At 37.1% G+C, this 13,604-nt stretch overlaps 1 protein-coding gene across 1 annotated transcript in view; it reads right to left on the bottom strand.

The window, feature by feature from the left end:
* Window positions 1–13,111, bottom strand: part of LOC140168503 (uncharacterized) — a 40,061-nt gene extending 26,950 nt beyond the window's left edge. Inside the window, exon 1 of the mRNA XM_072191903.1 lies at window positions 12,889–13,111. Within this exon, the coding sequence (XP_072048004.1) occupies window positions 12,889–12,949 (61 nt within the window). The 5' untranslated portion in view covers window positions 12,950–13,111. The remainder of the gene's footprint in view (window positions 1–12,888) is intronic.
* Window positions 13,112–13,604: the final 493 nt, after the last annotated feature.

Raw genomic sequence — 13,604 nt, 5'->3', positions numbered from 1 at the left:
GTGGGGGCATTTTTGTGAACCCTTTATTAGACACCATACCATGGTTATGTGTGGGGGGGGGGGAAATATTTGCACCCTTTTCTCAAATTTCTTATTTTTCCATTCAAAATTATTTTCCCCCCTCACGGTTCGAATTCCTCTACTTGACCCAAACATTTTTAAAATAAAAACTGGCAATAAAAGTTTTGCAATATCATTTAACGTTACAAACACATGAAATTTACATATTTCCTCTCAATTGCTGTCGCAAAATTCAAAAACTTGGAATAAGTCATAGCCTTTAGTATAAGAGTATAGGCTAAGAGTTTGCTAATTATTATAATATCTTAATCTTAATTTAATGCTGCAATGTTGATAACATTCGTTTTATATTGTTCTAAAGCACACATTATTATAAAGAAAGAAACGACAAAAAACACAAGTTCTTCACTCCCAAGAATTTTAATTTACGTATAAAACATACAGTAAGCGAGGACAAAAACTAAATGAGTATATGAGGGTGAAAATAATCTAAGCAGCATACACTCCAAATCAAAACTGACCCGCGTACGTTATTTCCCAAATCAGCCTTATCAAAACGAGAAATGATCACGCCTCTGTGACCGTGTGTCATCATTATTGTTATACCAATACACCCAATTGACTTCGGGGTTTATTGAGAATAATTGAATTAAATGATTAATGAAATCTTGTATTGTTTGAGATCTGACTCCTATGAACTTAGACCCTCCCTCGGGTCCGTGGAGAACGACTGGTAATGTAGATTACATAGCATTAAAAATCAACCCAATCAGCGCTCAATGGACTTTCGCGTTCACTTATAATACGAGTATATTTCTATATTGCTGCATGGTTGACTGTGGTGGGTGTAATTAGTGGCGTCGATTTGTGGATGAAGAGGAATGGGTTTTTGGCATTGAAGAAAATAAGGGGGGGGGGGGGGTTGGCATTTTTTTTTATAGGGTATTACGTAATTATTTATTGTTACATTATCCAGAGATGGAACCGAACCGAGACTGGGGGCCAGTCTACTATGAACTTAGACCCTCCCTCGGGTCCGTGGAGAACGACTGGTAATGTAGATTACATAGCATTAAAAATCAACCCAATACACGGACCCTCCCAGTCTGTAGGCAATTTGACTTCCAGCTCCCACAAACTGCTGGAAGTTCACTTTTACGGATTTGGAGTCACGCAATCTTTCTATATACCACGTCCATGTTTTCACTACATTAACGTTTGTGTAAGCGACTAAACAACGATATTGTATCCGACCAATCAACGCAGCTTGGCAGCGCGGGGATATTTGAAAAGGCTTCCCTAGCTAAATAATGTGCAAACATTTGCAAACCGCACGCGATAATGTACGCCATATGGACAATAGGCCGAAGTCCGAGTCGAGTGGTTGCCTTTTATTATTGCGCGTACCATGGGTCTATCAGACGCGTGCCACTTGAGCTCAATACCTCTCAGTTGTTGACAAGTGTCCCATCCGATCTTGCGTCACATCCCGCGGCATAGCTTTTTGCTACCATATTTGAATTGAAACTGGGGCGGGGCTTTCGTAATTGACATCGGAATCACCGTGCTTCGTTGAACGAATATTTGGAAGTGAGATCTCTAACAGATTGGACCAGTCTCGGAATCAGCGCTCAATGGACTTTCGCGTTCACTTATAATACGAGTATATTTCTATATTGCTGCATGGTTGACTGTGGTGGGTGTAATTAGTGGCGTCGATTTGTGGATGAAGAGGAATGGGTTTTGGCATTGAAGAAAATAAGGGGGGGAGTTGGCATTTTTTTCATAGGGCATTACGTAATTATTTATTGTTACATTATCCAGAGATGGAACCGAACCGAGACTGGGGGCCAGTCTACTATGAACTCAGATGCCAATTTTAACACTGTTTAAAACGGTCTCTTTTTTTACATAATGAACCATTGGGACTGAACACAATGACGTGTGACGCTAAAATTTGGTCCATATGTGTAAAACAATCAAGGCTACTTATATCCTTTTACGCTTTTGCATTTCGTCAAATATGTTTCGATTTTTTTTTTTAAAAAGGGGGGACTTTATTAGTACAAAATACATTAGGTAATGTTTAAGATTATTATGGTGTAAAGGTTTGTATAAATGATGTATTATGATTATAGAATAATGTTGGAGGCTTACAAGATTTCATTAATCATTTAATTCAATTATTCTCAATAAACCCCGAAGTCAATTGGGTGCATTGGTATAACATTAATGATGACACACGGTCACAGAGGCGTGATCATTTCTCGTTTTGATAAGGCTGATTTGGGAAATAACGTACGCGGGTCAGCTTAGATTATTTTCACCCTCATATACTCATTTAGTTGATCTCAACTTTTTGTCCTCGCTTACTGTATGTTTTATACGTAAATTAAAATTCTTGGGAGTGAAGAACTTGTGTTTTTTGTCGATTCTTTCTTTTTAATAATGTGCTTTAGAACAATATAAAACGAATGTTATCAACATTGCAGCATTAAATTAAGATTAAGATATTATAATAATTAGCAAACTCTTAGCCTATACTCTTATACTAAAGGCTATGACTTATTCCAAGTTGTTGAATTTTGCGACAGCAATTGAGAGGAAATATGTAAATTTCATGTGTTTGTAACGTTAAATGATATTGCAAAACTTTTATTGCCAGTTTTTATTTTAAAAATGTTTGGGTCAAGTAGAGGAATTCGAACCGTGAGGGGGAAAAATAAGTTTGAATGGAAAAATAAGAAATTTGAGAAAAGGGTGCAAATATTTTTTCACCCCCCTCCCCCCACACATAACCATGGTATGGTGTCTAATAAAGGGTTCACAAAAATGCCCCCACCCCCTTAAAATGTACACTCTTTTGCATAACTTGACATACATATCATTTGATTGAAAGCATCAGATTTGGAAAATGTGATTATTTTTGACCAAAGAAAAGATTTTTTAGAAGAAAGAAATTTGGTAGGGTAGAAAAGCGATCCTTTTATTTATAGGTATTTGTTTAAATTTTCAAATCAACTAATGTATGTCAAGTTATATAGAAATATTTGTTTAATTTTAGGGGTGGGGTTGTGAACGTTTACATGTGCACTTGTTACCATCTGTACATGTAGTATATTGCAATATTTTGAATTGTGAATGAATACTAACACTAAGATTAATACTAGCAGCTTAATTTAAATGTTATTTTTATTAATACAGGCCCCCCCCCCCCAAAAAAAAGATGCCCCTCATTGCGCCCTCTTTTTCTCCTGTTTCTGAAAAATTGATTTTGGTATGTAAAGAAACCTTGAGTCGTTAGCTTTAATAAACTAAAACAATTATATCAATCGGCTCACAACTTTTGAAGATATGCTCTTTTAAAGAAATCTACCCGTTTTTCACTCTGTCCACGGAGAAGATTTGGCTACTTCAAAGTTTGAAAAAAAGGTACACATACCATGCATGAATATCAAAGATTCCTCAATGATAACATTATAAAATAACTTTATTTATGGAATGGGCTTTGGATTTTGGGCAATGGATTTTGTTAATTAATTTGTGGATGCCGAATGGGACTTCTATGCTTTACTTGCGATTACTTATGTTTTCTTGGTTACTTTTTGTTTTTGATTACTTTATGTTTCTTACTTTCTTACTTTATTGTTTCTTGCTTTTTTTAAATTTATTTACAACATAAGTATTTCACTTTTTAGGTAGCCCAAAAAGGCTGTTTGGTTTGTCTTTGGTTCTTCTGAAGTGAGTTTACTGTGCTGCTCTGCCCCCAACTGGATGCCTCCTTGGCGAATACTTGTGAATGCATTCAGTAATACGTTTGCGAAGATCTTGGATTTTGCCACAAAGAAAAATAATCAATTGTGAGGTCTGGTGATCGTGCAGACTACTCCACAGCATGAGCCACCCAACCACTCTGTTTGCTATCCGTGGACAGAGTGAAAAACGGGTACTTTTATTCAAAAGGGCATATCTTCAAAAGTTATGAGCCGATTGAAATAATTGTTTTGGTTTAAAGCTAACGATTAAAGCTTTCTTTACCAAACGATATTTAATCAACTTTTCAGAAATATGAGAAAAAGAGGACGCAATGAGGGGTCTCTTTTTTTTTGGGGGACACCCTGTATTATTATTATTATTATTATTATTATTATTAGTGTTATTTGTTACCATTAAATACCTTAAATTACCAGAATAATTGGATCTGAAAAATAACCTTTAATACGTTAATACAGTTTAAGAATTCAGTCGTAACACCAATGCCTATAGAGAGTTCATGATATTGTGTGTTGCAATTTTGAAAGCAATGTTTGCTTACGGTAACAGGTGATCCGTGCAAAACAAATGTCAATACTCGTATGTAATGTCACACTATATATCAATTTAGCCAATTAACACTTGTTCTGTTAAAAAAAATAACAGTCAGAATCAAGGTTTATGTAAACGTCCACTGATGACGGAGCAGTTAAGGGCCCTGGTATGAGCGTTTGGACAGTATTTTGTGTGGGAAATGAGTGCACATCAGACATATCGAATTGCATTCTGAATACGAAGAATGTTCATCTGATATCAAATAATTTTGATTTTTTTGAAACTCGCAATGTAATACACATTGGGAAATGGTTAAAATTTATATTTTCGATATAACAGTCTCGAAGCAAACTTTATAAATCTGATGAATATGTGCTTAAAGTGTATGTAGCTGGGATGAAAAGCCGACGATCAAAAAATTAGATCTTTATGGAAAAAAAAGTATATCTTTAGTATAAAATGTCCCAGCTTCTCCTCCCAGCTACATACACTTTAGGTACATATCATTAGATATAAAAAAAGTTTACTTCGAGTGGGGGGAGGTGCTCTCATAATTTTTTTTCATATTCCTCGTATCATGCTTGACAATATAGGTCATATTTCTTTATTTATTTCGCCTCTTATGTATTTCTTTATTTTTGTTTTTTATCATTATAGCGCCATCTATAGTTTGACATTAGGGGGTCTATTTGATGTATTTTTGCGGACGAATTGGTACTGGGGTGAAGTCTTCCGAATCTATTCCGATTTCATTCTATGACTACCCAAAACTCCCGTGTCGTGTAAAATGCGAACAACTGGTAACCTGTAAAACCGCTGTGTTTCATGATTTCTCCGGAAATACATCGACTTGGAGCGTCAAATTTCAGGATAGTAATGAGAAAAATAGTATCTATTATGTGATACCAAAACCTCATCAACAATGAAAAAAATCGGCGGGATGATGCTGTCGATCGGGTTACGGACCTTTAATAACATGCTTTGATTTATCAAAAAGCGACTATGACATAGTCTAACACTATAGTAGATTGCGAAACAGTATTAGCATGTACATGGATATGATTTGGATCAAATCCTTTCCAGAGACGTTGACAATTAACTTTGGTTTGGCAGCTGTAAGGGCTAATACCACCAATACTATTTTGTGAGTGTTCCTACTAGAGAATTGGGTGAAAGTTCAAAATACTGATCTTTGATAATACATTTTGTCACTAGGAATGGTAAGTTTTCGAGTTATGTGGCGATAAGTTTAAGGGCGAGTTACGAGTAGACTATTTGGTGAGTTACGGTTAGACCAATGGGCGAGTTACAATTAGGCAATTGCAAGAATTATTCTTTATGATCAGACCATTTAAATGCTAAATTTGGAGAACAAAATTGTAAACTTGAATTATATAATATCTCCCTTTAAGGATACTACCTCTTTTCGAGGTTTTGAGCAAAAAATGGGATGAATTTGCCACATTAAATATCAAATTTGGCCCAGAAATAATCATCAGAAAAATAAAAGTTATACCTCATCTTAAAGGTAAAGGTTTATATATTACTATTTTCTCATTGTTATTTTTATAGCCTTAATCAGATTTTCACTGGAAGCCTATGACTTGGGTCCTCGCTTGCACCACTCGCTGTTTTATTTTTGGACCATTGACATTATATTATACTTCACACCGATTTCTCTACCAAATTGTAGGCATATGTCAAACATTCCAAAATTACATTCTTGCTATAAAATTTTAATATCTGAGCCTCCGAAATACAATTTACAAGTTCTAGAAAACGTAAATTTTCGACTGAACTTTTGAATCTGTCAAACTGTCTTTAAACTCTCCGGAATTCATAGATTGATTTATTATTTCCCAAAAATTCAACTTTACAACACATCCAGGCATGTTGGTATTCAAGCACATGTAACATTTGAGGCAATATTATCGACCAATTTTTAAGAATTGGGCGGTTTAGATGGCTGTGTACTCTAATTTCGGCTTAATTACATTTCTACGCTAGCACATGTGTTTAGTTAGCGCTCAAAATCAACTAAAATGGGAACGTTGATAGTGTACGATGGAGCATAATTAATATGCCACACGGTTTACTTACATCGATCAGCTCAAAAGGAGGCAATTTCCATTTTATATTCCTGGCTTGCATGCTTGACATCTCTCCGGACAAAAAAATTTAAATGGCCGCATTCTGTTGACATAATGCATATACGCCACTGCATAGAGCAGGTCATGAATATTAATGTCGGATTGAGTTATTTTCTTTCTTTTATTTTTCTTTCACTCACAAACTCACTCAAATATTACTCTTTAGGTGTACAACGAAGTAAGTTTAAAATAAGTAAGTAAGTAAGTGAGTGAGTGGTGAGTGAGTGAGTGAGGGGGTGAGTGAGTGAGTGAGTGAGTGTGAGGTGGAGCGAGCGAGTGAGTGTGAGTGAGTGAGTGAGTGAGTGAGTGAGTAAATAAATAAATAAATAAATAAATAAATAAAGAAAGAAAGAAAGAAAGAAAGAAAGAAAGAAAGAAAGAAAGAAAGAAAGAAAGAAAGAAAGAAAGAAAGAAAGAAAGAAAGAAAGAAAGAAAGAAAGAAAGAAAGAAAGAAAGAAAGAAAGAAAGAAAGAAAGAAAGAAAGAAAGAAAGAAAGAAAGAAAAATGAATTTAAAGAAAAAGGCTTAATTTTGGACCAATCTGAAGTAATTAAAATAAGCAAGTAGGCCCATCGCTTCGCCCCAGAGAGGGGGCGGGCAGGTGATTTCGGGCAGGCGGAAGTAGGGAGCAAGCAATTTTGGCACCGGGGGCTCATAATTGTTACACAACAAATTTGATTTTTTTTTTGGAACAGAAGGATCATCAAACAATTTGTATACAGCGACAATGTTAGGGTTCATCTACAGTTACACGGACGCAGACGCACATTGTTGCTTCGGGTTCTATCTTTTTTAATTTAACTAAGGGGTGGGGTAATTATATTTATTTCGCGCCCGAGGGGTGGGAAATGGCGTAGCTAGCAGTGGCGGCACTAGGGTGGGGGGGGGGTCAAGGGGCATTCCCCCTAGACACGTAGCAAGGGGGCTGCCCCTCTGTGAGAAGCCTTGCCCCCTATTTCCTCCGGGGATGCTGGCCGCCCTGATATTTAAGATTTTGAGGCCTTTTTTTGTCATTCAGCCCGGGCATTTAGCCCAGTTTTGACACTGAATTTTCGTCAAAGTTTTTCCCCTTGGAAATTTGCCTTGCCCCCCTCTGAAAAAGTCCTGGCTACGCCACTGCATCCTCCAAATGTTTTTCATTTCAAAGCCCCCCCCCCCCACCCACTTTCAATGTACCCCCTCCCCATTACAAAAATTTCAACTTTTTACCACAATTGTGGTCAAAATTGGTTGACTTCCCCCTACAATTCATCTTGTCCCCCATTGCCCCCCCAAAAAAAAAAAAAGGGAGTGGGTTGGTATGTAAAGAGGGAGACAGCCTGTCAAAAAATCCCCCCCTTGCACATGCCAAATTTTTGTGATCCCAATTTCCAAACCTTAAATGATCATGTATGTTCCGAGGGCAGCGAGAAGGAAAATAATATGCGATTCCATATTTTGCTTGCCCCTCCCCCTAGGCCTTATCCGATCGCCAAAATTGTCTTGCTCCCCCCCCCATGTTATCCTCCCACCAGAGCTCATAATTATTGCACAGCCCCCAATTGATTGGATTCTGACAAATGGTCTTGCAATATTAATTCTAAGCACCCTAATACATCATCAGTTCAGGCAAATCATACACAGGCCTAGTAGCATACTACGCATGACGTCACCTCATTAATATTATCAACCAGGCAGTCTCGGGTGCCAATGTAACTCAGCGCTTCTAGTTTCACCACAATGGTTACACACATGGGTTGCCAAACCCGCGATTTGGTAGCCCAATTGGGCGACTTTTGAAGATTTTTCCCGCGACTTTTGACAATTTCCTGTCCCATAGAAACCAATGGTTAAGAAAAAAATTGGGCGACTTTTCAACATTGGCTCCCGCGACTTCCGATAGTTTCATGTCCCATAGAAACCAATGGTAAAGAGAAATAATGAGCGACTTTTCGATTATTTGACCCGCGATTCAGGCTGAAATCTTTTGGCAACCCGACGGTGAATGAGACTACATACATCGCTAACAAATAAGCGTCCTTAACAACCATCTACCAACATTCAAAATTGTCGAAATAGGACACTTTCATGGGGTTTTTTTCGTTGTTGTTTTTTAAATCACCTGATTAATAGTCATATCGCCTTGCTTAAAAATTGAAAATATTTTTTAGACCAATCAAACCAGTATACTAGAGTATGTACCCTTAAGCTCTACATCACCTCATGATGTGTTTTGAAAGAGTAATTGTAATTCCGATACAATGGGTGGGGCCATTTGTGGGACACAAGTGCACTTAAAGAGACTGGCCAAGATCAATATTTCCAACTTCACCTTTTCATCACTTGCTGATTTAATTGCGTTTTATTTAATGAAAGACTGGATTATTTGCAGTTGGCGTAGAATCTAGCCGTAACTCGTCAAATGGTCTAACCGTAACTCGCCCATAACTTACCGTCACTTTATAACTCGCCATTTATCCATCCCCTCTGTCATTTATGGAAAATCAAACTTTAGATGTTATCTTCAGTGTAAACCAACATGGTATAGATTTTTAAAGAATGCTTTGGCGGCGAAATTTGACGTACACACACACCCCCACACACCAAAAAAAAAAAAAAAAAAAACACGGGTCGCCAAATTCTGCGCTTGCGTAAAAATATTATCTTCATCAAGTAAAATATTAAGCCCTGCATAAAATGCAATGAACTTGAACATGAAATTGTTATCCCGGATCCGCGAGACAGAACTATAAAGATAAATAAAACGTGATATGTGACCCGGCAGCACAAATGAGCCGTAAATTCCCTAAATTGTATTCTGAGTTACGGTGTAAAATGTGTACGAAGCTCATATTCATCGGTTACTTAAGCTGGCCCGACATCGATCACATTTTGATAGTGAAACACTAATCAATTATCATATTGTTGAAGTGGATAATAAGCTCTGGTCTTTGTTTGCTTTTGCTAAATCCTGTTCAAGTGGTGGGTTACCAGGCATTGTATTTTGTATAGGTATGCATAACCAACAATTAACAATGAGAGAACTTTCTTAAACCTCGTTGACTTGGGGATGATTTGAAATGACCGCCAATTATGACTGTTTGATATTTATTGCCAGCAATGTGGAAAAAGAGACACATGTAGAAACGAAACAAGCTATCATTTTGTTGAAGGAGCAAAGTTTAACAAACCATAACCCCGCTTCTGGATATCGTTTAAAGTCAAATGATATACCATTTTAAGTTTATGATGTTTATTTTTAAACACGAAATAAAACAAAATTGACTGGGGAGGAATTTACGGCTCATTCGCCGTGAACGGTCACATATATCCTTTTTTATTACAAGAAGATAGGCCTATTGTTTGTTTTTTGCATTAGGAAAAGGGAAGTATCTGTTCTATTATTTATTTCATATGCTGCATTGTGGCGCCATTAAAGGCCTATACGAATGCAGGTGCCCGTGAATGTGGGCGTTAGGTTGTGAATGTAAACTTAATTTGAATGAACGTGTATACAAGTGCACTCATCCCGTGATTTTGCCATGCAATAATATTAGGTTATCCCCGCAACGCCCATAATAACAATAGTCCCACGATGTGTCTGGGTTAAAGTGGAGAAAAGATCTGAAAAGGATCAATTAGTATGCCCGCCGCGCAACATATTCTTTGTCATTTTACACATTGCAACTGACGAGTGTGGATGGGTGAAACCATCCATACGAAACAAATTTGTATTACGATGTGGTAATTTCACTAATAATAATATATTTCGCTCCTATATTTTATAGTTGAGCACTTTATCTAGTGATGGTTTCACTATAATTTCTTACTATTTATTTATTTATTTATTTATTTATTTATTTATTTATTTATTTATTTATTTATTTATTTATTTATTTATTTATTTATTTATTTATTTATTTATTTATTTATTTATTTATTTATTTATTTATTTATTTATTTATTTATTTATTACAATAATTGGGCAAGGGTTTTGCTTAACTTTGCTTGCCCCAAGTAAAAATCACTAACTTGTCTCAGTAGCCTACCACTACAAAATATTAAACGATCTTCAACAGCTAATACCCAATTAATTGGCCAATCATCAACTCGTTGAAGGGTCCTTTAATTTAGATAACACCAAAGTTGCAAACGTCCCTTTAAACAAGTCATTCAGCAACTTTGTAATATAACTGCTGATCAATCAGTAACCAGCTTATAACCATTTAGTAATTAGCTACTGAACAGTCAGTAATCATTGGTCAGTAACTGAACAATCAGTAATCAGCTACTGACCAATCAGTGATCAGCAATCGGTCATCAGTCTTTTATACCTGTCGCCACATCAGAAAGCGCGCTGAAGAAGCAAAAAGTCAGCAAAACCACAAACCAGGACGAATTGGGCAAGGCAGTATAGCACGGAATTTGGCTTTCTGCAAACTATTTTGTATTGTACCATACTTGGTGATTTTACTGCCTAGTACCACTCCTGGTGAGTGGAGTCAAAACCCATGTATCACTCCCATGTTTCACTCCAGACATAACGAGTCACATACCACTCTGACTAGAGTGGAGTCAAAACCCATGTACCACTCCCATGTCCCACTCCAGACATAACAAGTCACATGGCAGATTACTTGTCCCACCCTCTAGTAGACCCACCCAAAGAGATGACCTGCTCCAGACATAACACATGACATGGTAGACTACTTGTACCATCCTTATAAACAGGTGTGTCCAGAGAGTGGTCCTTGTTTTCAATTAAAATTTTCCAGACAACATTATGTAACCTCACAACAAGGGTGTATACTTTTAGGACACAACCATGACCTCAGCATGTTTGTAAACATAGATTGTCAACATACAGCATTTAGTGTAATAAATAACATGTGTTGGCCAGACAGTGGTCTCTTTTGCCATGTATCACTCTGGGCTGGTACAAGTAACTTATTCCACTCGTGGCCTGAAGGCCACTCGTGGAATAACTATTACCTGTTGCTGCTGTTGTATGCGCATGTAACCTGTAATGTGGGTCTGCCCATGGTCCGGTTTGAATCTCTTATCTGCTGGAAGAGCAACGTCTTAGTGCACTTTAGCCCTACCACAGGGCCTTTTTTAATTACACATTATACTATACACCATGCTATATACTGAGAACTGCTAAAAATCCAGTGACAGCTCACAACCCACTAACCGCTGTCCCCGAAAATTCTGGGGAATTAGCATTCACTGGCAGCAGCTCTCTGGACATAGCCAGGTTTTATGATATAGCATGGTTTTGGATCACCACAGTCAAAAGGCCCTATACTAGTAGGGCTAGTGCACTTAGCCTTAGGAACCGAACGAACAAAATGCAAAGAGCTTGATAAAAAAAGGTGTCATTTCCACCCCATGTCATGCATGTGCACAGTAGCGTAGCGACGGGGGGGTTAGGGGGTGCAAGGGCGAGGAGGCCTCGATTCTGCGCCCTCCAAGCGATGAAATTTTTTTTTTCGCCATTCGCGCGCATTTCAGCAGAAAATGTTGAAAGATCAATAAAACCGATATTCAACTTCATTATAACCACTGTCACCATTTATATATAATATGTATCGTAAGCCCTGGGCGCTACAACCCCTAACTACGCCACTGCAAAACACCTATTTTTTTCGTTTTGATATATTATTGGCCTTAAAACAAGAACCACAAGACCTATGGAAATATAAATACGATTATTGTTTTCCTGGACTGATACCTATATGATCAATATATTAAAGAAATACACTTCTATTTGTTATAGTCAAATATCTAGAAATACGTTAAAAATATGTCTCCTGCCTAGTGGCGTAATTACGTCATAGGGGCACGAGGGCCAATCGATTGAACAATTTTGAAAATCCCATAGGAAAATTACCAAAAAACGGCTTGTGCCCCCCCATCAGATCTGTTGCCCTCCCCCCATCATGGTCGGTGCCCCCCACCACCACCACCAATATGCTGACCCACTACGCCACTGCTCCTGCATCCCACTTGCCTTATAAGGTTAGCAACTATTTTAAAATGTTGTGATTAGGTAGTTCACAACATCTTGCGAAAGGTAACGAGCTTTTGCATTGATCAGTTCATAGCGAGCGTGTAGAAGGATTCAAATATCATAGATATATTATACTTTTATAGGTCCTGTGGTTCTTCCATTATGTCATGTATGTTTCAGTTTCAGTTTATGTATGCTGTAAAGAGGGCTGAAACTCTTTTGTAAAACGTACATAACTATTAACAACAATGAATCAAGCAAGTTTTCAGAGTATATGATTTGTAGAATGAACTTTTGCAAAACATAAAAGTGTTACTTTCTAATAACATATTGATTTAGATAATGAAAATCCATTTTTTGGTTGCTTCTATACCAACAATACAATTAACAAGAGAATTAAATGTATTCCAACACTTACCCGTGTTCACATAAGACCCAAGCGTAGCCAGCAGAATTAAAACAAATACAAACTTCTCCATACTGGTAATGTCCTTCTCCTGTGCAGCCTTTGCAAAAACTTTATTAGAATTTCTCACTTCATATTTTATAATATGTTATTTTTGGAGAGCCTCTGTCATATTTTAGCATGTGCTAACACGTTGTTATTCGCGTAATAGATAATCGCTCTAAAAATGACACGATTTAGGTACCAAACAATGTAATAAATATGATAGTTATCCTGGGGTCACACAATAATATTGCCAGAGTATTAGGGCAAAAAGAAATTATATCAGCCCATCAAATTCATCAATACAACTTCCTTTTCCATCACACTCCTTAAACGAATTAAAGGATCATAATTCTTTTGAGGAGTGTAGTTTATTTGATTTATCATGTTTATTTCAGATCAGAAATTTAAAAGTTCATTTCAGATCAGTTCCTAACCCGCTGCTCAATGCATGTCAGTTGCAGATTTTGCTTTTCACAATCTATAGGCCTACTCCGTATCTATCTGAACTTATGTCAAATGCTACCCCCGGATATGATGACGCTATCAAACGGGAGGCTAAGCAGTTCATTGCGTTTAATCTAACAATGATCAAACTCAGATTTTTGTACAGATATGCCTTGAACATTTGTGCTAACACATGTACCCTGAACGGGACGAGACTGAAAACAAGCTAATAAAGGCCA

Source organism: Amphiura filiformis, chromosome 13 (genome assembly GCF_039555335.1).
Source record: "Amphiura filiformis chromosome 13, Afil_fr2py, whole genome shotgun sequence".
Taxonomy (NCBI): Eukaryota; Metazoa; Echinodermata; class Ophiuroidea; order Amphilepidida; family Amphiuridae; genus Amphiura; species Amphiura filiformis.
The sequence above is the reverse complement of the archived record's forward strand: the minus strand, read 5'-3'. Positions and strand labels throughout refer to the sequence as shown.